Source organism: Silurus meridionalis, chromosome 28 (genome assembly GCF_014805685.1).
Source record: "Silurus meridionalis isolate SWU-2019-XX chromosome 28, ASM1480568v1, whole genome shotgun sequence".
Lineage (NCBI taxonomy): Eukaryota > Metazoa > Chordata > Actinopteri > Siluriformes > Siluridae > Silurus > Silurus meridionalis.
The window spans coordinates 4,640,836-4,667,744 of record NC_060911.1 but is presented as its reverse complement, the minus strand read 5'-3'; the positions used below and the strand labels follow the sequence as shown (position 1 = coordinate 4,667,744).

The 26,909-nt window shown below is 37.0% G+C and overlaps 2 protein-coding genes across 3 annotated transcripts; one reads left to right on the top strand and one right to left on the bottom strand.

The window, feature by feature from the left end:
- The first annotated feature begins 5,639 nt into the window (after positions 1 to 5,639).
- Positions 5,640 to 15,716, top strand: chs1 (chitin synthase 1). 2 transcript variants are annotated; one of them, XM_046843479.1, is made up of 19 exons: positions 5,643 to 5,793; positions 6,240 to 6,375; positions 7,323 to 7,508; positions 8,617 to 9,701; positions 9,784 to 9,879; positions 9,964 to 10,128; positions 10,217 to 10,364; positions 10,449 to 10,514; positions 10,613 to 10,847; positions 10,932 to 11,132; positions 11,851 to 12,135; positions 12,253 to 12,432; positions 12,606 to 13,140; positions 13,322 to 13,440; positions 13,545 to 13,903; positions 14,126 to 14,236; positions 14,330 to 14,547; positions 14,649 to 14,715; positions 14,871 to 15,716. In XM_046843479.1, exons 1-19 carry the CDS (start codon positions 5,747 to 5,749, stop codon positions 14,937 to 14,939), a joined length of 4,308 nt encoding a protein of 1,435 aa, XP_046699435.1. In that variant the 5' UTR covers positions 5,643 to 5,746; the 3' UTR covers positions 14,940 to 15,716. The 2 variants fall into 2 exon arrangements, with proteins under 2 accessions (XP_046699436.1, XP_046699435.1); XM_046843480.1 differs by lacking the exons at positions 14,330 to 14,547; positions 14,649 to 14,715; positions 14,871 to 15,716 and having other exon boundaries at positions 5,640 to 5,793; positions 14,010 to 14,150.
- Positions 15,717 to 16,747: 1,031 nt separating this feature from the next.
- mpc1 (mitochondrial pyruvate carrier 1) lies at positions 16,748 to 21,289 on the bottom strand. Its single transcript, XM_046843591.1, has 5 exons — positions 21,082 to 21,289; positions 19,913 to 19,916; positions 19,333 to 19,429; positions 18,323 to 18,455; positions 16,748 to 17,115 (listed from the first exon to the last, which is right to left on the bottom strand). Exons 1-5 carry the CDS (start codon positions 21,150 to 21,152, stop codon positions 17,091 to 17,093), a joined length of 330 nt encoding a protein of 109 aa, XP_046699547.1. The 5' UTR covers positions 21,153 to 21,289; the 3' UTR covers positions 16,748 to 17,090.
- Positions 21,290 to 26,909: the final 5,620 nt, after the last annotated feature.

Genomic DNA, 26,909 nt, shown 5'->3' with positions numbered 1-26,909 from the left:
GTGAGATGTTCTAGTAAATAATCTTGCTGCTTTGTTCTGAGACTAACTAGAGCTTGTTTATGCACTTACTAGAACATCTAGACTGTTAGGTGTTATAGTAATCCAACTTAAAGGTAACAAAAACATGATCTGGTTTTTCTGCATTGTGTAGTGAAATTATATTGATTATCTGTGTGCTTGTGTGTTTGTGTGGTTGTGTGTGCGTGTGCGTGTCCACTCCTATTAAGCCATAGATGAGACATCATTATATATGTACAACGCTTTGTTTAGCCCTAATAGTTTAATTGTCAGGCTGTTGATAGATACTGACTTTGACGCTATTACCAATCAGTAGCTAGATTCAACATACGCTAAAAATAATTTTATAATAAATCACACCCATATTTCCTATTGTCTACAATCAATAAAAACTATTTAAAAACTCTTCACGTCATTCTGATTATTCACACAGTTGTATTCAAAATCTGAACGTAAAAGAAACACCCAAAATTATAGTAGCATGTTCTGTTCTGGCAATGAATACTTAGTTTGACTCCTTCATTTCCTTTATTTTCGTTTAGCGTCGATTGTACGATTTCTTCGACTCGTTTGTTCTATTCTTAATATTTGACACACTGATTCAGCATAATTTCAATAGTTTGCTCATAAAACGTTGGTACTACTACAAATATTTATTCCAACCACCATAAAACTCATTCTTTGGTCAACTGGAACAGTACTGGAAATGTCAGGGTATATTTTAGCAACGGACTTGCCACCTACACCGACACAGAGGTTAAAGCCTACTTAAAACAAGTGTACAGTGGTAGAACATTTATAGACAACAAACAATATTGGCAAATCTTTTGACATGTGAACTTAGATATCATATTGTGGATTAAATATCTCCCTTTATTTTTTATGCCTCATTAGTTCATCAATGCCAAGTTTGTTTTTAGAAGATTCTCCAAAGGTTTGGTTCTTTTCCTCTTTCTGTGTGTATATTCTTTGTTTTGTTTTCTATCGTTTGGTATCTTTTTTCTCCATTTATGTATAGTTTGCCATCTCCCTCTACTGGTTTATGCCTCACACACTGCTGCTTTCTCTCTCCTTCAGCTGCTTAGGCCCTTAGTAGTTTCCTGTCTCAAGTGATAAACAAATAACCAAAAATATTTGGGGCTACTTAATGATCACAGTTATGGCGTAGTGTTACATGTAAGCCTCAAGAAGGGAGTGAGGATCCATATTAAAGAGGTTATTTAGAAATAAATCTACTGTATAAGCCAAAAATCAATGTCAAAAACAAGCAATGGTTTTAAACACTATCAGGCATTAAAAACAACATGGCCAATAATCCAATGGTTCAATAAAACACAATGCATTCAGAACTTATACCACATACATGTGCTCAGCCTAATTTACCCTCATGACCGATTCACATGTGCGTCCCATTTGACTACATTTTAGTGGGGTAAAGCATTTGAGCGAATATATTTTATTGGTGTACTTTTGGCTACTTTCTAGTTTTACTGAGTATCAAGGATACAAGCAACTTTTACTCTCTACTCAACTCGATCAGTCAGTCATGTAAATTATTGGTTCTTCTGCTTTGTAACTTGATTCTGTCATTTTATTTGTTAATTGTAGATCCCTTTTTGAACACATGCCTGTGTATAGCAGCTTTTTCCCCCAAAGAAATATCTTCTGGAATGTTTTTCTTAAACGGTTAGTCAATTTATTGGTTATCTGCCACACCTGATGGGGCCCATCAAGGGCCTGAAATCAAGCTGCTAAATTACATCAGGATAGAGTAAAGAGATACCTCCAATATTTTATTCAATCTTGATCATTTCTTACTAAGGAGTTGATCTGAGGCCTTGATCTGCTTCATAATGACTATATCCCTGTACACAAAAGGAGGTTCATTCACAAGTCTGTCACTGAAACGCATTTATTTTGAAATGTGAAGCTAATTACACGCCAGACCTTCTCACCTAACATCAGTGTCTGACAACTAATGTTGATGAATGGGCACATATGTGTAACATTACATCTAAAATGTAGTGGGGAGCCTTCTGCGGTTATTATAAGAGCAGGAAGGTGGGGTGAGAATAAGAATAACTGCAATAAATGCATTACTAAATCAATTTTTCTTATGTGATGCATTTGCAGGATTTTTTTCTGTTGATAGAAGGGTTGTAATAGTAATTATACAATGTTTCAAACAAAGTTTTGGACCAAACATAAGTAAATGCTAAATAAGTATACCAAACAGTGCAAATTTACAGTGAAGATGGCAGGTTTACTTAAAAAAAGAAAAAGTTAAAACCATTAAAATGTATAGTGGTAGATCAGTCATTAGAGGATTGGGCTACAGATTGGAAAGTTGAGAGTTCAAGTCCTAGCAAAGTTCACACTGCTGGGTTCATTGAAATAAATGCAAGTCATTCAAATTAAGGGTGTCTGTGAAATGCAGCAGGAGGACCAGCGAAAACATATCCCCAGCTGCAATAGCAATTTGCCTCACCGTTTCACCTACTTTAACTTCAGAGGTTATATAATCAACCGCAAACCCTTTCTAATCCTAATCGACCCTCCCGGGTAGAATTAGACCTTCAGATGAAACACAATGCTAGAGACCAATAATCAAAGAAAAACAAGCCCACGCAAGCTAGAAGAGAAGAAGAGAAGCGTTCACAAACACTTCTGACACAAAAACAGCCGGTAATTCACACCATGTCTAAGCCTGTGAGTCAAAATGAACCCAAACAACCTTCAAATGTTCTCTAGTGGATTAGACTCAAATATGTTTCATCAAATTATTTAACAGTTTTTGTTAGTTGTTAATTTTAAATGTTGATTTTAAATGATTTTAAAAGGACCATTCATACATTCATACATTCATCACACATACAGTAACAAAATGACTTTATAAAAAGATTGACACTGTGAAAAAAAGGCAACATACAAAAATAAAAAATGTATAAAATAAAATTGCATTTTACTATATAGTGTGCACTGTGAAATAAGACTCCAGGTTCTCCAGGTTGAGGTTTGTCAATAACCACTTTGTAAGAATCAACCATCTAGATAAAAGTGTGGAAAAAAGCAATTGACACAAAGTAGCAATCAAACACTTACTAATCCTTAGCCCTGTGTTTTTTGTTTTCTGTGATTGTTGTATGTAGCACCAGGGTTCAGGAGCAACGTTGTTTTATTTCACTGTGTAATGCGTCAGCTATATATGGTTGAAATGACAATAAAAGCTTCTTGACTTGACTTGAAATGGGTAGGGCTGATTTTCTTGTCAAAGGGCATGGGACAGACCATACTGTCTCTAGACAACTCCTTAAACTGTAAAACATCATGACTAATACATACAGATGATAAACTATTTGGACAAAAGTTTGTGGACCCTCACGATAAGATTCATATGTGCTTTCTAAATATCCCATTCCACATTTAGTGCTCATTTGCTGTTATATTATATAACAATCATTTGTGAAGATGTTCTTTTAGATCTTAGAGTGTGCTTATGAAGAGTAAAGTCGTGTACTGATGTAGGGTGAGGATGTCTGGGGCAGAGGTGGCAAAGGTACACACATCATTCAATCAAGTAGAAGTACAGATACTCATGTTTTAAAAGACTGGTAAAAGTTGAAGGACTGACTACACTTTTCACTTAAGTTGAAGTAAAAAGGTTTGGGCTCTGACATGTACTTAGGTAAAAAGTAGCCATTACTACTAACTGTTTTAGTGTCAAGACAAAATTGATCATGTCACCAAATAGATTCAAACTAAAGTAACAAGCCTGGTTTGAAATAGAAAGAAGTACAAGTATTTGTGTAAAAAAATTAATGAGTGAAAGTAAAAAGTTGTCCAAAAAATAAATAGTGAAGTGAAGTACTGATACAAGAAAAATCTATAAAAGTACAGTAACGAAGTATTTGTACTTAAATACTTCCCATTTCTGGTCAGGGGTGCAGTCAGCACCTACATTTATCCCAAATGTGTTCAGTAGGGTTGCAGTCAGAGCTCTATAGCAGACCACTTAAGATCTTCCTCTGCCACCCATGCAAACTCACAGAACTTGCTTTGTATACAGAGGTATTGTTATGCTGGATCAGATATGGGCCTCCAAGTAAAGGGAGAATGTAATGCTACTGCATCCAATGAAATTATGTGCCTCCAACTTCGTGGGAATATGTTGGACTTCTGATCAAAAGGCTCAAATCCTGCAAGCTGCCACTCGAGCAAAGCAATCAACTGTTCAAGTGCATAGATGGCATTATTGTAAGTCGCTCTTGAAAAAGTTTTCTGGCGAATGCCATAAATGTAAACTGCAAACATATTGGGGAAGAACCACACATGGAAGGAAAAGTCAGGCGTCCCAATACCTATGTCCATATAGTGTAAATCTATCTAACTATTGCTACCTGCCTGGAAGTTATTTGTAATATTAAAGGTAAATTAATGCTACATAGAGCCGCCCTTATCCTCCCTGCCCAGAGCCCCAATTCTTTATGGCATGGATTCCATCAGATGCTGGAAATATTACTTTGAGATTCTGGTCCATGTTCACATGATTACATCAAAAGTGCATTTGTGACGACGTTTGTTTGGTGCAGCTGCATTATCATTCTGAAAATATCCATTAGAAGATGGTAAACTGTGGCCATGAAGGGATACATGTGATGAGCAGCAATTCTCAGATAGGCTGTGGCTTTCAAGGGATGATTGATTGCTCTATTAACAGTCCAAATTGTGCCAAAAAAAAAGCCATTCTCTACACCATTACACCTCCACCTGCCTGAACTGTTAACACGAGGCAGGCTGGAACCATTGATTCACGCTGTTGTTTTCGTGTAAACTCTAGGGATTGTTGTAAATAAAAAAAAAATTAATAAAAAAAACTATTTACAGAAATTCTCAAACCAGCCTGTTTGGCACCAACAATCATGCCACAGTCAAAATCACCGAAATCACATTTTCTTCCCATTCTGTTGGTTGATATGAACCTCAATTTTCTGGTCCATATCTGCATATAGTTGTATATAAAAACATAAGTTAAACTTAATTAAAAGAGCAAAACAGAATACATTTGCAGAAGATATAATACAATCCCATACTTTGTTTTTATCCATATATTGAATCCTTAAAATATTATTTAATGTATTTTGCTGTTCTGGCACAATTGGTACACTATTATTCATGAATAAGAATTTTTTTTATGTAAAAAAAGGTAAACTGTATAATACTGCTGTAGTTTATAATGCAATTCTTTGGTTTAAATCCATGTATTATATACAAAATACATTTATACAAATTAAAATATTAAACTACTATTGGTTTTCAAAAGTAAGTTATAATAATATCACACAGTTGTAAAATATTTACTTTAAATATTGATGCATATGCATTAAAGTGAGCTGGTTACTGGCTACAGTATCTTTATGCTCATTCTGTTTTACTTTATTTATCTTAAAATATAGTCATTTTTCTCTTAACACTTCCTGGTTCATTTTACCAAAAGGGGTGATAATGTTACCAGCTGTTGTTGGTCTTTGCCCTGTATATATCCTAACCATTTCCTGTTGGAGCCACAGAGGGAATCTCTCATCAGGTGATCCTTGTACCTGTTTATTGCCTTGTGGACGGTAAATGAGGCAGGGATAAGAGTCCAGTCATATTCTGTGGACACATACTTAAATATTGCGATCTCTAGTCGTGACTGCATTCCAGACTGTTCATGGAATAGGAGAACAATATGGAGGACCTGAGGAATAGGGGTCAAAAGAGAGAGGGGAGGCACAGGTACCATCCAATGAACATATTGACTTTTACATGACATATTCTTTGAGAACCGTTATTAATGTTTGCCAATAATTTATTTAACTAGATCATGTGGATTTGTGAGACTGTATATTCAATAATATTCAATTCAAGAAAATATAGAGCTTTTAACAATGAACATTGTCTCAAAGCAGCTTTACACAGATAATGTGGTGATTAAAAGTGACTATGAAGTAAGTTTGTCCCTGATGAGCAAGCTGGTGGCGACTATGTCATGTTTGATTTATAAAAACCATTCTGTATACCAGACTTTGCTATTAAATGGTAGTGTAGCCTCCATGTAGATTCAGCATATGGCTATAGCTGTAGCATGTATATGTTCAGATTACAGTCTAAAGAGTGTGAGCAAATTTACTGTCACCCAGAAACGTGTCTCAATATGATCGATACACGAATGCTTTTTGCAGGGACACATGGGATCCCTTTCAGCTAAATCCTATTGGAGCCGAGAAAGAAAAGAAGAAAACATGTTTTATCTTAGTGCAATACTTCATGGCAGTGGTTGTAGGCGTATTGGTCCTGACCAGTGCCGTCATCAGCAAGGTGAATAATGTTTTATGACTATCTGTAAGGAGGACATTTTGATGGTAATAATCATTTTCAGCAATGTCTCTTTAACCTTCCAGCCACAATCATTTCTATTGATTAAATCCAGGTTACATCTGATATGTTTTGAATCTTTTGCTATAGCAGTTAAAGGAATTTATGACAGCACAGCTATACACACTTTGTACTCTTTAATCTCTATTTCTCTGAATGTTTCTGAATGTTCCTGGTGATATCCTAGCAACGTGTAATGACTTAGCATGACTTGGTAACTTTGCAACAAGGAAGTAAATTAAGAGGGTAAAGGACTGAGGATCATAATGTCATATGAGATAATTGAGGATAATATAATATGTGATATTGTCTTTTTTTTCCCCACAACAGACCAATTTTAGTATTTCCCAGTCAACATGTATGAGAAAATCCACACTGAGTGACTTTTTACAGTTACATCTTCAGAGGAGTTCAAAATAACTTTAATTTCAATGAAATTCTGAGTTGATTTTTTCAAGTTTAATTGAATATAAAATACCTTATCTAGTTTTATTAGTTTAGAAGTTTCCTATATTGACCATGATGTGATTCAGCTTCCTGCTCATACTGGATGGGATTTTGCCTTGTTTCATCTCAGAATAAAAGAGAACGATGCAGCAGCCCTTTGGCTGTTTAATCTATTTGACCTTGTTTTCTTTATACTCTGCTCAAACAGATATGGTTTCAAAGTAAAACCTATTATGTGTCTTTGGTTTTTTTCCCATTTTTATAAACTAGCAATGTCACATCATATTGGCAGTTTTACTAAAATCTCAAGCACAAAAATACAGCATGGACCAACAAATTAGTACAGAAGTTATACAGTATGGCAAAATAAACCCAAATCTATGTATCTATGTATCTATGATATGTGTTTTATTAATATCAATAATATAACTAACTTTTTGCAGGGTTCTCTTCTATCACTGGTCACACTTTCCAGTCCAAAATCCCTCAGGAGTTCTACGGATAGGCAGTTCTACACGCTACTCCTCATGTGTGCCCTCGTTACACCCAACCTGCTGGTGTTCCTCAAGTGTCTGTGGAAATGTGCTTTCAAAAGCTTTGTTTCTCCCACCATGAAAACCATGGCCATTGTGAGTTAATCTATTGCAAATGACATCCTAATTGATGACATTTTCATTTGTTTCTTCCTGCTTAATAATGCAAGGTATTATATATATATATATATATATATATATATATATATACTGTATATATTCTTAGACCAGGAGTATACAACTAAAAGTAGTAACCGTTCAGTTACATATGTTTTAGCTTACAAAGGTCTGAATATGCAAATTACAAGACTGAATAGTGACAACAATTATCTTTTAACTCTTAACTATTAATGATCAGTTTGAGGCTATTAAATCATACGAAATGGTGTGTTGAAAAATTGCAGTGCAGCAATTTTTACTTATTTAATATATTTGGTTGAAAGTATATATGCTATATGGACCAATGACCATAAGATCTGTTTTCTGAACATCCTCTTCCACATTTAGTTCCCATTTGCAGTTATAATAACCCTCACTCTTCTGGGAAGATGTTTTACTAGATTTTGGAGTGTATTTGTAGAGATTTGTGCTCATTCAGACAAAAGATCTTTAATAAAGTCAGATACTGATGTAGGGTAAGGAGGCGTTCAACACGGCTGAATTCAGCGCTCGGTTGAAGGCCACTCAAGATCTTTCACTTCAATCCATGTAAACCATATGTTCAGGGAGCTCCATTGCCATGCTGGACAGGTCTGGGTTTTCTTCAAGTAAAGGAAAAAATTTAATGCCACAGCATTCAAAGACTTTGAGAGGAACCACATAAGGCTGGAAAAGACAGGTGTCCTAATACTTATTTCCATATAGTGCACTTATTTGTCCATTTGTCTGTTAGCATTCTATCATGAGAGGTTGCTAATCTGACCCCTGACCTCTCCCATTTTTGATCTAATGTTTGTATTTAGGTCTAAAGTTGCCTTCAGTTTAAAAAAGTACATAAATCTGATGTGATTGTAAAAACTACATCAGGGGATCTGTTACTATAACAGCTGCAGTACTGCAATCCACTTGTTGAATTTACATGGATTTCCATGATTCATAAGGCTTTAGTGACCTGTACAACTTTTTTGGCAAATGAAGTGTGACTCCAGAAACTCCATACAGCTCACAATGGCTCACAGATGTTATGTCCTTTTTTTTGTTGCAGATTTCAGTGATTGAGGTTCTGGTGGCACTGGGAACCTCGATCTTGGTTCTAATTGTGATGCCTCAGTTCGATGTGCTGACCAACCTGTTTATATCTGGAGGTGTCTGCATTGGCACGGCCTTCCTGCACGCTGTCCTTCGTCTTCAGCACCAGCGCTGGATGATCATCTTTCCTATTTGCTCAATTATTCTAGTGTTCACTGGCTACAGCCTGCTGGCTACCGATTACTATGTGCGAATATCTTCCTATGTCTCAGACCAAGACCAAGACTGTTACTACTATGTAGGCCTTGCTATATTTGCTTCCCTGTTAGTCTCTCTTAACTGGTGGGAAAATTCTCTGCAGGCCAGCAACAATATTCAAGATATGCTCTCTGAATTAGATAGCTTCAGAGATTCTGTGTTCATGATCACCAGTCTTATGAGGATCGCGGTCACTGTCGGGATATACTTCCTTTATTATGGCCTAATAGCTGAGACCCGCATCGACTGGAGCGCTTTCACAGAAGTTAAGAAAGATACGCTTGAGGTAGGCCTTGGGGTGTTTTTTCTGCAAGCCTTCTGCTCTGCCGCCTGCCACTGGTTTGGCGTTGTGGCCTGCAAGATCCATTCCGTGAGGATGAGCTTTGCCATGCCAGTCTCATTGACAGGCCCTGCTACACTGATTGTCGGCATAACACTGTTCCTTACTCAAGCAAGCACCTTGGATTATACACCCGAGACATCATATCTTTCTGAAGCGGCAGGCAACTACTCAACAATTGATAACCCTTTTCTGGACTTTTGCGCCGGCATTGTGAAGATGAAGGTCTCCAACAGCACCTCACTGATTCTTCTGGAACTCACCAACAGTATCTGCAAAACATCACTGAATAGCCACTATGCGGTTTGGCCTTTCTCCATGTTGGCTCTTGAGGGGGTGTGCATGTGGCTCGGGTTGATTACGTGCACGTATTACGTGTGGAGCATGAAGGTGCCGCGTATCGAGCGGACGTCCCAGCTCTTTGTGCGAAGGTTGTACGAGTCTGCTTTTATTGATCAGTCGCTACTTCTAAACACCAAAATGAAAGTGAAGAATCCAGAAAGGTAATACGACTCAATTTACTTGACTCTGAACGCAAAATGTCCATTTGAAGTTTACCGAGGATGTGCTTCGCATGTTTTTCAGCTCTGAGGAAGCAGAGAACTGTGTCATATATCTCTGTGCAACAATGTGGCATGAAACATATGATGAGATGCTTAAGATTCTTACCTCAATGTTCAGGTAAAAAAAAATGTGGCTTGTTCATATAAGAAAAATGAGTGTATTTTTTGTTTTCTAGCTCACTCCAATTTGTCATTGTTTTAGACTGGACAGGTACAGAGGTGATCCAAAGGAAGAGCACAAGGATTTCTTCGACTTTGAATGTCATATTTATGTCGACGATGCCTTTATGAAAGACAAAACGACTGAGACAAAGTTGGTCAATTCATATGTAGATGACCTAATAAATGTGGTCATAGAAGTATACAGGTAACAATAGTTTTTTTATGTTATGGTTAGTAATTTTTCAAGCACTATTATAAACACTATTATACATATATTCTGCTGTTATTTACAGAGTATTCACAAACAAAGAGCCAGATGAAGTCTCTATCACCGAAACTCCTTATGGTGGCCGGATTGCATTTGTGCTACCAGAGGGAAACATGTTATATATCCATCTGAAGGACAAACTTTTAATACGAAACAAAAAGAGATGGTCACAGGTGAGATGGAATGGACTATAACGAAGCTGTGATTAGGAATTAACATTATCATTACATTATTTGATGTATATATTTTTTTTGCAGATCATGTATATGTATTATCTCCTGGGTTGGAAAGGTTATATAGTGAAAAATCCACAAAAAATCACTGTAAGTCTTCTTATGATTCAGTATGTTACAGTATATTTAATGATATGCTTAGCAAATGAAAAATGAGTGTGGGCTTAACTTTTTGGGCTTTTCTACAGAGACAGAACAATGTGTGTCGTGCAAGTCTCATATCACTGGATGGAGAGGCTTACCTCTTACCAAATTTTGACAATGATAGCAAGAGGAAACACATATCAGATGAGAACACGTACATCTTAGCTTTGGATGGGGACACTGACTTCCACCCTTCAGCTGTAATTTTACTGGTTGATCGTCTTCGAATGTATGCTAATGTCGGTGCTGCTTGTGGAAGAATTCATCCAACTGGAATGGGTAAGGAGTTTCCCTTTTTTTGGCAAAACATGTCTTCTTTTGTGTCCGCTTCAGGTGGTAATGAAAGCTAATATTTATTCACAGGGCCGATGGTGTGGTATCAGAAGTTTGAGTATGCTGTGGGGCACTGGCTCCAGAAAACAGCAGAACATGTGTTTGGGTGTGTGCTTTGCAGCCCTGGATGCTTCAGTCTGTTCAGAGGGTCAGCTCTAATGGATGACAATGTGCTGAAGCGATACACCACCAAGGCCACCAGGGCTTCTGAGTATGTCCAATATGACCAAGGTAAACAGACATACCTCAGGTCTTCATTAACCCATTATATTTGAAATGAATCTTCTCAGGCTTCTCATTCCATTTTAAGTTGTCTTTTCAGGCATCGGCCATTTATCTTCCCTTAAGTTCTTATCTCTCTCTCTATCTTTTAATTGCTTCAGCACCCTGGAACACAGAACTATTGTTAACCCAAATTTCACTCAGGTGTAGGATCCTTAACAGTCACCATCCCCAGCTCCGCCCTCCCTTCACAAACTAGTGCATGACCATGCCCCCACTGCCTCAGATAGGTGGCAGATAGATTCATAAATTTATCTGAAAAAGGATTAGGGCTATGGATGCACCAAAATGGATGCCGGTATCAGCCTGATTTTTTATGCTCATTTACACATATTTCACATTTTGTCGATAACAACAAATAATAACAGGTGATAGTACAGTACAGCATAAGGCTAATTCTCTCTGTGAAAACATCTATTACAGCATTTTCCCACAATACAAGTCAACAAAACAAACGTTAACAGGCAAACCTAAGTGAAAAATAACAGCTCTTACCCTGTATATTGTTTCTAATAACCCTACTAAGTTAGTAATTGTAGTGAAATGATTCTAACATGCATCACATTAGAGAATGAACTGCATGATGATGGTGATTGTGATGGTCAGGTGTAATATAAGCATTTAACTAATCCATTAGACTTCCTAATCATTTACAATGCATTTTCAGGTGAGGATCGCTGGCTTTGCACGCTGCTTCTCCAGCAGGGATGGAGAGTGGAGTACAACGCTGCCTCAGACGCTTACACAAATTCTCCACAGGAATTTAAAGAGTTCTACAACCAAAGGCGCCGCTGGGGTCCCTCGACTCTCGCGAATACATTGGATCTACTACACAGTGGAAAAGAAACTGCAAAGAGGAACTCTTCAATATCCATGCTCTACATCTTTTATCAGATCTTCACTGTGGCCTCTTCTATACTTGGACCTGCTTCTGTCACTTTGATGGTAGCTGGTCAGTATATTCACGTTTTGTATATTTTATGGATGTCTGTGATTCATTGATGGTGTTTTATTGATTAGGGAATGTCTGCTTTAAAAAACTGACTGAATTTTTTTCTCTTTTTTTAAGGGGCTTTTCAGTTTGTGTTTAGTATTGCAGGAACACTGTCCATTGTCATAGCAGTCATACCACCATTGGTTTACATGCTAATTTGTTTCTTCACCAAATCCAACTTCCAGATTACAATCGCTGCCATTTTTAGTGTTTTGTATGCTTTTCTGATGACAGCATCTTTCTTCTCCATTATTGGTAAGTAAAGGTCTGTTAGTCCAAACTTGCAAATCTTTTTTTTTTTCATACAGTGATTTACTGCATGTCATGTTATATATTTAACAAAACTCAACAATGATATGTTCATCTAATACAATGTTAATGATCCTTTTGTTCTACGCCAATTTACTTCAATATTCTCCATGGTACAGGCGACATGGTGAAGGAAGGGACGTTCATTACTCCTACTGGGATATTTCTGGTGTCCATGGCAATCTTGTACTTTGTTACAGCACTACTTCATCCCCAGGAGTTTGGCATGATTGTCTATGGGCTCATGTATTTTATATGCATCCCTAGCGGTTACCTCCTACTTACTATCTACTCCTTGGTCAACATGAACATAGTGTCCTGGGGCACTCGAGAATCCAACAAAGAGAAGGAGGAGAAAAAGCATGTGGGTGTTTTGTGCAACCGCAACTGCAAACTCTGTTGCTGGGATGTAAATATCCAAGTCACTCAAGAAACCGAAAACTTAATGCTCCAGCAACTCCAGCAAGCAGTCAATCCGGATGGTTCATCGGCCAAAGTGGAGTCGACCGTACTGGGTGCTGAGGACAATTCAAAACCTTCTGAAACGGACAATCAGCCTAATGTTGAAAACAAAAGAGGTGCTTCATTGAGGAAAAGAGATGTCAAGCATCTGTCCAATGAGAAGGAACAAGAAGATACAAAATCTTTAAACAGGTAGACAGATTTTATCTCCACTGTAATTAAATTTACAACGGAGCCTACCATTTCCGCTCGTATATCACGTGGTAATTGTTGAATGTATTGTAAGAAAAAAAGAAAACGTTCTAATAAGTCTAATATCGACATGATTTTTAATCAGACATACATTTGATTTGTCCATATACACTATTTACAGTACTAGTGACATCAGCATGGATCAAAAAACTTACAATTCATATGATGATGATGAGGATGATGACTTGGATGCGTACAATGATGAAGAAGAGCAAGTAATTGATGTTGTCCCTGATAGTGGTAAGGTTTCAAAAATGTCCTTAGTTTTATCAATTGAAATATTGTATTAACAGCATTAGGAAATTGCAAAGGATGTACAATTAAGCTATTATTTTGTCTAACAGAGTGGGTTGGACCAGTAAAGACAGTATTCCTGAGGAAGCTTACCTACGCAAATCTCAAAAGGAACCTGCAGGAGCAGATCAGGTACACCCTTAGAAACAAGCACCAGGAAGATCTGTGTGAGGAACTGGTGCTCATGCTAACCGACACTCTTAATGAAGAGCTAAAGGACAAAGTTGGTCCGGAGGACGTTTTGTTGGAAAGCCAACTGGAAGAACTACAGGATGCTCTTAACGAGTCGGCAAGAAGGATCCTAAAAACCAACCGCATGCAATTCAACCAAATGAAGAGGCTGGAGGCAAGAGTCAAACGAGCTATTGAAAGAACCCTAGTGGCCCCCCAGGTTACAAGACTGAATGAGGTAGGAACAACTTTTTGTGTCCACTTCATCATATGGATTATTGTGATTTATTTCACAATATTTTTATTTATTTTTTTGATTGTTTTACATTTATGGCATTTGACAGACGCTCTTCTCCAGAGCGACTGGATTATCTCGATTATAGACCTGAACAGTTTCGGTTTGGAAATGATTTTATTAGTCGTACTAATCTTCAAGTCAAATATTTGTCTACCTAACTAGGATGAGACTGACTTCTGGAATAAGCTGATAGAGCGCTACCTAAAACCCATAGACGATCCCAAAAGCCATCTAGAGCAAGTGGAAAGAGAACTAAAATCCCTACGGAACAAGGTAGCAATCCTAGCAATCTCAGGCCTGATACTCATCTAGCCTACATTGTATAGTATGGATTATGAAATAACATCTATCCTGTGTCTATTCCAGGCAGTATTTCTGTACTTTATTATAAACGTCTTATGGGTAGTGGCCACATTTTTTCTTCAAGCCATTGGGAGTGATGTCATTAGCATCAAGATTCCCAAATATTTGCCCAATGGTAGTTTGGCTGATGAACCCCTGAAGGTGGAACCTCTAAGTTTAATGTTCCTGCTGTCTTTTGCTATCCTTTTGCTGATCCAGTTTCTGGCAATGCTTTACCACAGGTACTTTATCGCAAATACAGAATAGTCACAGTTTGATTGATCATTACTTTCTTTAATGCTGGATTGAGAATTTCATTTGCCTTTTTTGTTTCTTGAAACAGAGTGTACACCTTGATCCATGTGCTAGCCTACAGAAGCACAGAGAAGGACTACAGAGAAAAGGATGCTGTGAGTAACCATTTTTTGTTAATTGTTTTTTACTCAGTTGGGTATGTTAGCAAGCGAACAGCTTCATTCAGCATAGACCCAAGCAACCTTTTTCTATTTGAGCTTTGCAAGAATAGTGTGTAAAGAACGAGTTTAATCTCTTTGTATTTTTGCAGGACGAGGAAGCAATGATCTATGAGAACCAGATTATAAATGATCTCGTCATAACCAGTGATGACCTGTGATGAAGATACGAAGGATTTGAGTGTATTTACATTTACTTATGACTGCACTCTTGTAATGCCAAGTCCAGGGTACAAGTTTTATTGTGCCACAAAAAAATGCAATAAAAATTCCAGCTGAGAGAAAAGTGAAAATACTGTAAAGACACAAATGTGTGAATTAAACTTTGTGTATTTATATTTATACTGTGATTTTATTATAGTGTAGGCAACAGAGAAGCTGTAGCTCAATGACCCCAAAAAGTGTTTGTGTTAAAACTAAACTGCTTAAATGCTTAATGAAAATTAGGATTCACCTGAAAGATATGAACGATTTAATTAACAATACGGCTATACCCTGATATCATTCTCATACAAGAGCTGCCAAGTCTTTGTGGCTAGGATTGGCTTCACTGTGCTGTAATCATAAACCAAAATCACAGCTGATTCTGAAGTTTACCAGAAGTCACCAGACTCATGATATATCAAACATGTTACTCTGTTTTTCCAAAACATGTTGTGTGTGTCTGTGAAGATTCTCAGTCATCCAGGTGTAATTATCTGGAAGTTAAGTCATGTCAGCTTCTTCAGAGTGATGTTCATTGTGCTTAATTTTTACAGCCTAATTACAGGCCAAAGTCTAAAATTCAGCTCCAGTTAGTTTATACACCTAGAAACTGATTATGTGAATGTTTTTATGGTCATTAGCTAATGTGATCATTGTCTGGCTCGAAAACTGTCCATGGTTGTACATTTTAATTAAATGTTATCAGCACAAGTAATAAATGGTTATTACATGTATATTACTTTTTCTTATCGATCCAGTATCCTGACAAAACACCGATGTATATATAAGGGAAATTATAAAAAGGCAAAATAAATAAACGTCTCTCAGTCTCTCAGTAGTAAAGAAGGTCAGAGCTTCACAAATCTGTAAAAGACTGTGCCTACAAGTTGTGGAGCAATTTCAGAATCATGTTCCTCAACATAAAACTGAAAAATAGTTAAATATCTTATCATTTGCAGTACAGGATATAAAACATTTTAAAGGATCTGGAGAAATCTCTGTGCACAAGGGCAAAAATCAATATTGGATGCATGTGATCTTCGGACCCTCGGGCAGTGCTGCCTTTACAACAGTCAAGAGTCTGTCATGGAAATCATTGCATAGGCTCATTAACACCCAAGTAGAAGGCATGATCCAGAAACTCTGCCATCCTCTTTGGGCCAAAGTTCATTTAAAATGTACTGAGGCAAAGTGATAAACTGTTCTGTGGTCAGACACCATGTCCTCCAGACTAAAGAGGAGAGGGACCATCTGACTTGGTATCAGCTCAAAAAACCACATCAGCAACTTGTCTCCTGTTACCAGATGTTTTACGAACAGAAGTGATGCACACAGTGGTCAACATGGCCCTGTCCCTACATTTTTGAGACCTATTGCAGCCATCAAATTCAAAAAGGCTCTGGCAAAGCTCTGGCTTCCTCAACCCCTTTGGGATAAACTGGTAAATTGACTGAACCCCAGAGCTCCTCACATAACATCATTGCCTGATCTCTTTACTGCTCTTGTAGCTGAATGATCACTAATCCCCACAGCCACTTTTCAGAAATCTAGGGGAAACCCTTCCAAAAGAATGGAGCTCATTATAACAACACAGAGGAATAGATCGAAAGTGGGATAAAACCTAAGGATCCTTCTAGAAATTCAGCCCGGGTTCTAAGATCTCCTGCCTGATTTACACTTCCACGTTCTTACCATTTGGTCACAAATGGGTTGCTGTAGTTGCAGCAATAGCGCAAGTCTGCATTGAATACAAAAGAGCCGGAAATGAAGTTAATCAACTTTTATTTACTACAAGGTCTGAGGTTAACCTGATATCCACTTCTTAGCCGAGTTTCACAATAAATTACCGTAAATGACAATTTTTTTGAAATCAGTAGCTTGATGTGCATCTTTCTTGAAAAAAAGTCTAATGTGCGTAGTAACAGTCCTCTAAAAGTTTTATATACAATTTATTGTTATCTAGTCAGAAAACTTGTATCCTCAGTTAGCATGGGAAATCGATTGTGTGTAAATCAGTTAATCAGATAAAAACCTAATGGAAATAATATTTCTGAAAGCTGTGATCTGCTAGCAATGGACAGAATTCTTCTGCGGTTCATGGCTGCTCATCATTTCGCCATTTTCTTCTCCATGCTGCAGAAAAAGAGACAAATATAATTAGATTTAGTCCAATTAAAACATGTAAAGACAATTATGAGATTACAAACTTATTTGGGTCAATGCCAAACTTACCAGGAAGGCAATAAATAAATAAACAAATACAATTACACTGATATATTATACGGAATATATATTACGACACAATGAACATTACAAAGGTTTTTAATGTTGGGATATTTTCGAGTTTATTACTATTTACAAAATGACCCATTATTTTACTCTGATCAGTAAATAAGAAAGTACGGGGGGGGTTTGGGGGCCACTGCTCTAAATTACCTTATTTCCTCAACAGCTACTGCACATTTTCACTGCCCATCGCCTTCATATTTATTTGCTGTACATACAGTATATGCCAATTTACACAGTGTTTGTTGCTGTGTACCTGCACCATGCAATAACACTATCTGTCTGTCTACCAGCCATTGCATACCAAGAACATCCCAAAAGACCTGATGATCTGAAAAGACTTTGTCCCAATGGTCCATTTATCACAATGTGTCTCTTGTCATACACTTTCATATTATTCCTGCTTTCAACAATTCCTTTGGGAACTGACTGTTCACATGCTGCCTAAAGTAAACCTCATCCCAGCTCCCACTTTAACAATAAAAGATCCTAATTTTTCCCATCACGTCTCTGTGGCTTTAATGTTATAGATGATCAGTGTACTCGATTCCAGGTTTCCACCTAAATACAAAAAAATGATCGGGAAACAAAAACGGAAATATATTTTTAAAAAGTAAAAGATTTCTGTCCAATATTTCACACAGAGCAAACTTGTTGTGTAACGGGTTTATCTGAAGACATACGTAGAACAGTTGAGTGAGATGTGCTTTACGGCGACCCTGTGACCCCCAACTGAGCTGATCATGTTAAAACTAGTTAATCAGTAAACTGACCAATTCAGCCAGGGGCTTTTACATCGTATAATCAGAGGGCAAAAAGAAAATCAATGTTTATGTACAATATAAAGTACAGAATACATTTATCCATATATTTCATGCATTTCAAAAAGAAAATAAATAGTCTGTGTAAATACATTTATGGAAATTGGCAGACGACAAACGTCACTTCTAATAAAGACGACGGTTTTTCCGTGTTGCCTTCGATAGGGTCAAGAATAAAAAAAAAAAAAAAAAAAAAAAAAAAGCTATTACACAGTAAGAAATGAACGACTCACTTGTACTTGATCAAGCGTCCTCCCTGAATGAGTTGCGCTCCCTCGTTGGTGAAATGGCAGGCGAACAGGAGCCAGTTCCTCGGCTGCACTTTGTAAGCGAATCTCATGAACAGCAGTGAGTAGCAGGTCAGAGCTGGTGAAACAGGATCACCTCAGTTAAACGAAACGGCGAATACAGACGTGCTTAACGAAGAAAGCAGACCGACTCGTACCGATATTTCTGACAGTAAAAAGAGACAATAACTGATCAAAGACGTTATTTAGAAAATGCCTCAGAAAACGACTCCGGCATGTACAATGGAGTGTGTAGAATGCGAACTAACCTGAAGCACTGCTGTAGACAAGGATTTTTTTTTAACCATTGTTTAGGTCATAATACAAATCTCAAAAGCATGAAAGACGACCTAATAAACCTTTGTACTGGTTTTCTATCGAAAGGCAAACCGCTAGAATGATGTCACTGCTCTATCTGGTCTAAAACTAAATTACTGACAAAAGACTCGTCGTTAGCAAAAACTAAAATATCTAATATATATAAAAACGATCCAAAATTATTAAAAAGGGGGTTTTAAAAACAAACCTTTAATTCGCTTTTGTCTGATCTGGAAGTTACAAAGTAATAATCTTTACATAAAGTCAGTATATTATGGAATATTGCACAAAAGCTTAATTTGTTTTGTTTTTTTTTAATTAAATGATCAGTATTAACTGTAAATTATACATTTTTATTATACATAATGATAATAGGACAAATGTGCAATGCATTACTGTCACGTTCGGTCCAATAAACCAAATGCACTACTGATTAATGATAAAGTTTAATATTGTAAATGCCTATTGACAGACTGAACGCATGTATAATAGTGAAAATACGAGTCACGATATTTCCAATAATTCTGAAGCTGTCTTAAAAACAAAACAAAATCCCAGATTTTTCTCTCAGAATCTAAATAAAACAAAACAGAGTTTGTGGATCCGGTTCAACTAGTTTCACCTGGATTACAACATACCGAAGGTCATGCGTCCGCTGATGATCTCTGGGCTTTTTTGCATGTCGTTGATGGCGGCGATCGGCAGCCCCCAGTTTGCCACTGGACCCCAAAAGTGCTGATGAAAGGAATAAAAGGACAACGATCAATCAAATGAAGATCAGTGAAGTCTTCTGTTCAATCAGAGAGATGAAGGAAGGTCAGATAAAAACCTGATGGCCGACACGTGAAGAATTGCACGCCATGAACAGTGTAATGAAAGAATTCACTAAATATATTTGGCAATATAATATATGTTTTCCACTATAGCATTCTTCAGAACAGAGGATTTTTTTGTGTAACATCTGAAAACGTGTGTTTTTTTGGCTTGTTAGCGTCAGATGAGCTTAACGCCAGAAAGTTCTACGACGCAACTGTAAACTGAGAAAACAGAAATGACGTTTCCACGTGTACATGGATTCAAAACGTCATTCTTTGCAAATCCACGCGTAAGAATCGAACGCTTCGGGATGCACAGGAACTCACACCGAACAGTTGTGGATTGTTTTCTCGTTTTGAAGTGCTTTCCTAATCCTTATATACATAAATGAGACACACTTACCGTGCTGTTGATGAAGGTCCCGAGTGCAGCAGAAATAGAAGAGAAAAGAAAGAAAAAAAATATTATTGAAGTGAAAAGAAAAAAAAGAGTCAAGATTGATTAATAAAAAAAAACTTTTCACGAGTTACTCTCAGTCCGTTTTCAATGAAAAGTCGCCAACTATCGGTATCAAGTATCGACGTTCCACTGTATATATATTTATATATGAGAGAGAGAGAGAGAGAGAGAGAGAGAGAGAGAGAGAGAGAGAGAGCGCTTGCATGCTCTTTTTGTTTATATGCAACAAACTAGGTTAAAGGCAAAACACACATGAATCGTACAGTAAAAAAATGGGACAAAGTTCTGTTGAGTCCCAACATTTTTGGCTCTAACAGAAGAACTTCTGTAATCTGGAGAACAGGAGAGAAGACGCCAGCAGACTCCTTCACCCACACAGTCAAACATGGAGGTGAAAACTTTGGGTTTGGGGTTGTTTTTTGGAGCAGGGAAAGTTGGAGATTTATTTTGGGTGAAAGAAAAACAGAACCAACATGGCCGCCATTGACCCGAGAGTCCTACATGAAGGTTCTGGAAATGTTCTATAGAGTCAAAAGTCTTGGAATATTCTGCCCAGTTACTGCACCTCAAATCCTACTAAACTACTCTGGGATGGATCACAAGGTCAGAAAGAAATCTCCAACTAGTGAAGATCATCAGTAAGTTTTACAGAGACACGGCGAAGTCTTTCAGATGAATGTTTGGAGAAACTGTGGATTCCAAGAGTGTGTAAAGCTGTTATTAACGCTAATAAAGGGACAGAAATGTACATTTATAGATGTTTGGTCAAAGTAAATCTTTATACTGTTGATTTGGTTTGGTGCATAGAAACAACAGGAACATGCATGTGTCTAATCATTTTTCTACTAGTGATCCAAGTGTACAGGGGCAGGGAGCAGGGAGCCAATCAGGACTCAGCCACAACTTGCCCTTCAGTTCGGTCAAAACACAATTTCCGTCAACTTCCGTCAAATCTGAAAAACGTCCCATAAAATCGGCTGCAGGTCAAATACAAATTCACACAATTCATCATTCGAGTAGCACGAATAACACTCGTGTAGACCTCCTCCATTTGGAGCTAGTTTACCAGGTTAGCAAGCTAGCTAGCAAAGCTAGTGTTAGCCAGAACTTACCTCATCAGATAATCTCTGAACTCCTTACTACGGAGGTGATCGATAGCTTTACGAGCCAAAGTGCCTGCCATTGTTCCAGTCAAGTATTAAATAATAACAGAAAGCTGTATATATGCTGGAACACCCAGATGATCGTGCAGGAGGCTGCTGGTAAATAGAGGACAAATCTGTTTGACGTTGCCACCAACCGACACGTCACTTCCGGGTTCTTCCCCTCCAAGAGCAAGAGTTCGTACAATAAGTGTCCCCCAGTGCAATACATTATTTATATATATTTATATATTTCATATATCTATGAAATCTGTGGTCAAGAAAAATAAACCTTTTTGCTTATTTTTTTTCATTGTATTTACTTAAGATTATTTTGGAAATATATAAAATTATATATTAATAGAAATATGTGTATTTGATGTGCTGTTTTATACAGAACGTGAAAATTTTAATTGTGAACAACAACGTGTTATTCATTTGTTTATTTTATTAGAGAAATTCCATATTTATAAGAAAAAAGGCCTCACTGTAGACCAAAATTTTCCCATTTTATTAATGACTTCAAATTGTATGTAAATCTCTTGAAAAAAAGAAAACATGAAAACGTAATGCTCTGAAAGCACTGAAATTTATGTGTAATTTTTCTTATTTTTTAAATGCATTTTTTGATTATTTTTTTGATTTTATTTTTTCTCTGTAAGTAAGTGTAAATTTGACATGAGTATGTAATACATCTTGTTCTTTTGGCATTTAATAAAAATAAAAATAATAAAGTAAAAATAAAAAAAACCCAACAACATTATATATATATATATATATATATATATATATATATATATATATATATATATATAAAATACCTATGCATATACACCGACCAGCCAAAACATTATGACATTTCAAATGATAACATTATTAATAGTGTCTGGAATTGATTAGTCAGCAAGTAAACATTTTGTCTTCAAAGTTGATGTGTTTGAAGCAGGAAAAATGGGCAAGCATTACGATTTAAACAAATTGTGATGTCTAGACGACCGGGTCGGAGCATCTCCAAAACTGCAGCTTTTATGGGATGTTTCTGGTCTGCAGTGGTCAGTATCTGTCAAAAGTGCTCCAGGGAAGGAACAGTGGTGAACTGCCAACAAGGTCATGAGCGGTCGAGGCTCATTGATGCACGTGGGAAGCAAAGGCTGGTCCGTGTGGTCCGATCCAACAGATGAGCTCCTGTAGCTCAAACTGCTGAAGAAGTTCATGCTGTTAATTCTCAATGGGTCTGAACTGTTTTAGCAGCAAAAGGGGGACCAACACCAAATGGCACATTTTGGTTACATTTTTACAAATAAGTCACTTGTTTCATTCATGAACCAGGTTTATGTATAAATCCTTCTGGCGAGAATGTTATATATTGATTAAAAACACTTTCAATAATTTCAAATATTACTGTAATTAAATATGAATTAAAAAAAATTAAAGATGGGGAAAAAATTGTGAATTTTAACGTGTTCTTAGACAGCCATCTAGCGGTCACATCATGTAATAACTACACTATTTCCTTACAAGTAAACTTAATAACGACCTGAAAATTAAGAATATGCTAATCATATATATATATATATATATATATATATATATATATATATATATATATATATATATATATTCTTTTATGATTATATATTGATTATATATTCTTTTTCTTTTTGTAAAACGGCCCTGGGGGTATTACCCTGAATTCCTTTATTTTATTTTATTTTTTAAATGCCAAAAGAACAAGAGGTATTACATACTCATGTCAAATTTACACTTACTTACAGAGAAAAAAAAAACAAAAAAAAAATCTAAATAATGGATGTTGAAATATGCCTGCCACTTGAACTCCAAGAAGCATTTATGTAAAACGGCATTTTTTTAAGCTGACAATTCTAAAAACGTATCCTCTGCAGCAGAGGTAGCTCTTGGTATTCTATTCCTGGGATGGTCCTCACGGTCTTCATAGCGTTTGATGGTTTTGCCGAATGCATTAAGATTTTTCGGATTGACTGACCTTCATTTTTTAAAGTAATGATGGACTGCCTTTTTTGTGAGCATGAGAGAGCATGTGTGGAATCTGTTAAGGAGTGGTCTATATTAGAAAGGAAGTGAGCAGTCAATTCTGGGTAGATGGCAGGTTTTCTGGGCTGTTACCAATATAATAATATATTAATAATAATATATAATGTTAGTGCCAAATGTGGTCCAAGGAAGGACAGCCTCTGAACCACTGACAGGGACAGGCAACAAATACTCACTGATTTGTGTGGAGAGTGTAAAAATAGTTAATGCTATGGTAGACTGTGTAACTGCAGAGCAGTCTTAGTGCCCATTCAGACCCTGAATCACCTACAATAGGTCCGTGAGCATAGGAACTAGACCATGGAGCAATGGAAGAAGGTGGTTCAAGTTCAAGCTCAAGTTTATTTCTATAGAACTTTTCACAATGGACATTGTCTCAAAGCAGTTTTACAGAATGTAAGAATTATAGAACAAAAAATTTTAATATAAGTGAATTATGCGTGTTTATTCCTGATGAGCAACCTGGGGCGACTGTGGCCAGGAAAATCTCCTTTAGATGTTATGAGGAAGACACCTTGAGAGGAACCAGACTCAAAAGGGGAACCCATCCTCATTTGGGTGACATTAAGAGTGTGATTATAAATATTAAACATGTCCGGTCTAAAAAAGGTGTCTACAGGGAAATAGTACCTGATGCATTATCAGAAGCTGGCAAAGGAAGTGTGATGCTTTAGCCAATGTTCTGCTGGGAAACTTCAGGTCCAGGATGACATACACCATCTACCCACACATTGTTGCAGACCTAGTACACGCTACATGGCAACAGTATTTCCCTCTTTCAGTAGGGTAATATGCACTGCACACACACTGTTCAGGAATGTTTTCAGGAACATTACAAGAAGTTTAAGGTGTTGACTTGGCCAGCAAATTCCCCAGATCTCCAACGAAGGTACGGAGTGAGTCACAGTGACACTCTGTTAACTCTAGTTCCTTTTTATGTGTATGATTAATGTTTAAAATTGTATTATTTTTTTAAATGCTCAAAGTGCGAGGCAGAGACTAAACAAATTTGCAGTCCTCCGCTTAATACGTTCCTTAGAAAACTCGGAATTTAACTATGTTTCGCAAACCCATGTCTCAAAAGATATTGGTACAAATAGGTGTGCCGTTTCACCCTACTGGGATTGGATCACAATTTTATAATACAAGTGACGTTTATATTTGCATATGTGTGTTTTAGTCTGGAGTCCTGCAAACTGGATGTGTGTTTAGACTCACAAGGCGATTGAAGACACAGCAGTTCATTCGTTTATGAAACATACTGGTAAATTTAAAAAAAGGGCTGATTACATTGGCAACCTTTTACATGTAAAAACGTTCGATTTAAATAAAATAAAATAATCACCCATAAATTACATTCCACACAAATATTAAGCAGAGCAATGAAGCCAGCATTGTTTGAATAGACGACTCACCGATGTTTAATGTGTGGGAACCAAGAGTTTTGTGCAGTGCCATACTGTTTAACAAGCTCTGTTGGAAGACATAAAAGGGAGGAAAAACTCCCTAAATGTTAAATGTTGCTGAGGTAGCAGCTTGTTGTGGTTTTAAAAAATGTGCATTGCAAATTCTGTTGTAAGACCAAAAAACAACTTTGTAAGAAAGGATTGATTAATTTTCTTGAAAAATGGTGAAATGGTATTTCTAATGAGAAGTTGATTATACAGTTCATCTATTCTTTATTTTAACGAATCAAAGACCATGTACTGATCTTAGACAAATGTAGACTTAATTTGTCTTAATATGAGGGAAATTTTATATCTTGATTTATCTCTTGACAGTTTCAGACTTTACCTCGTCGGTCGTTTTGCGTCACAAAGGAAAAATAACTAGGGACTGGTTTCTACGATTTGTTCAATGCATATGCTATATAAAGTGTTAAAAGAGGTCAAAAAGTCCCACCTCATGAAGATTGTGGACCTTTAAAGAAGAAGATGACGACCCCACAAACATCCAGAACCATCCAGAGACGTACCAGTGCCAATTGGATCCCACTTTAAATTTGGACATTGGACCTCTTTGAGTGTTTAAAGGCTCAGGCATGGAGAAGCTGGTGTTGGATCTGTGATGATCTCAAATGGTGAGCTATTTTATGAGTTGCTCAGTAGCTCCTAGTTTTATAACCACAAATGACTGTAAAAGACTGTAGAAAGGACATCACTCATAATCTTACACTCCAGCGCTCATGTTAGTTCTCACTCTCCAGTGTTCTGTATTGTTTAAAGACTATAATCACACTCTTGATGTCACCCAAATGAGGATGGGTTCCCCTTTTGCGTCTGGTTCCTCTCAAGGTTTCTTCCTCATACCATCTAAGATAGTTTTTCCTTGTCACAGTCGCCATGGCTGCTCATCAGTGATAAACACACATCGTTCGATGCATAGCCTAAAATACAACGCATTAAAGATACATGTGAAGCTTTCGAAGCGGTGTGATATTCACCCCTTTTTACGATTTCGATTCGAATCAACATATTGAGATTTTTTGCAATTCGATTCAATGGAAGAAATATGATCCTAAGCAATTTAATATGGTACAGACAGGTCGCTTTTCTTCCTTTGGTTCAGACAGACAGCGAATCATAAATTTAGTTAAGTATCTTCTGACTTCTAACTCATGTCTCCTTTTACAAACAGGCCTTTGATGTACAAATAAACCCAGATGTTTTTTCCTGTTCTGTCTCCAGGAAGATGCAGCTCTACCTCTGCCATGTTAATCTGTATGCTATGTGAGTCTCAGGACACGTGTTGTGATACGTCATATTCACGTAGGAGCAATGGTGCTGAGAAAACGAGCTCGAGAAACAGTTTAGCGAGGAGAAATGTACATATAAAATATTAGTCGCAAATTATTGGTCACGTTCCAAATAATAAAAGTATAGCGCGTCTACTAATAATTCTATATAAATTAATAATTTTTTTACCAATGCAAATATGTTTAAAACGATGCATCACTTTATTAACTCATACATTCAAAATAATAATTCCCCTTATTCCAGAAGACCCTGCCACCCCTCTCTTCATTTGAACACTAACCTTGCTTTATGTATTGTCCACAAATGCCATGCCGAAAGGGATGGAAGTTGAAAGCCAAGAGAAAGTAAGGATTTTTTGCATCGGGTAATGACATTGAGAAACTGCAAGAATTGCAAAAATCTGCAGCATATTTTCAGGATTTTGTGACTCCATAATGATTATATTGGTTTCTCTCCATCACTGATCCCAGATTTTAGACAGGACGAGTCAGATGGGTTGTCAAATTATACATGCCCCAACATCCACAGGTACTTTACACTTTACACTGTGTCACAAGCAGCCATTTTTGGTCTTATTTGCATCATTATTTTCATTCTTTTGTTCATCCATTACATAAATAAACCTTTCTTTTACTCCAAGAACAAATTTTGTGGGTTAGAACTGCACATGCATCAGGCTTTAAATGAAAATGTTGTATTACCCTGGGGTGGCCTCCTTAAAACATTTTAAAAGCATTTGATCAGTCCGTTCATCATCTTGACAGGCAGGAAACCAGCCCTTACGACAAGCAGAAACCTCCCATTTCTCATTCATGTGGGATAGAAGAGTTGTGCCTTGTTCTTTTTGCTCCACCTACAACCACAAACCCAGTCACAGAGGCCCTGACGACCATACACCTATTTCCAATGAGCGATACCATTCATCTACATCTAGTTGCATAAACAAAAAGGAAAAAGACCTAAGCAGGA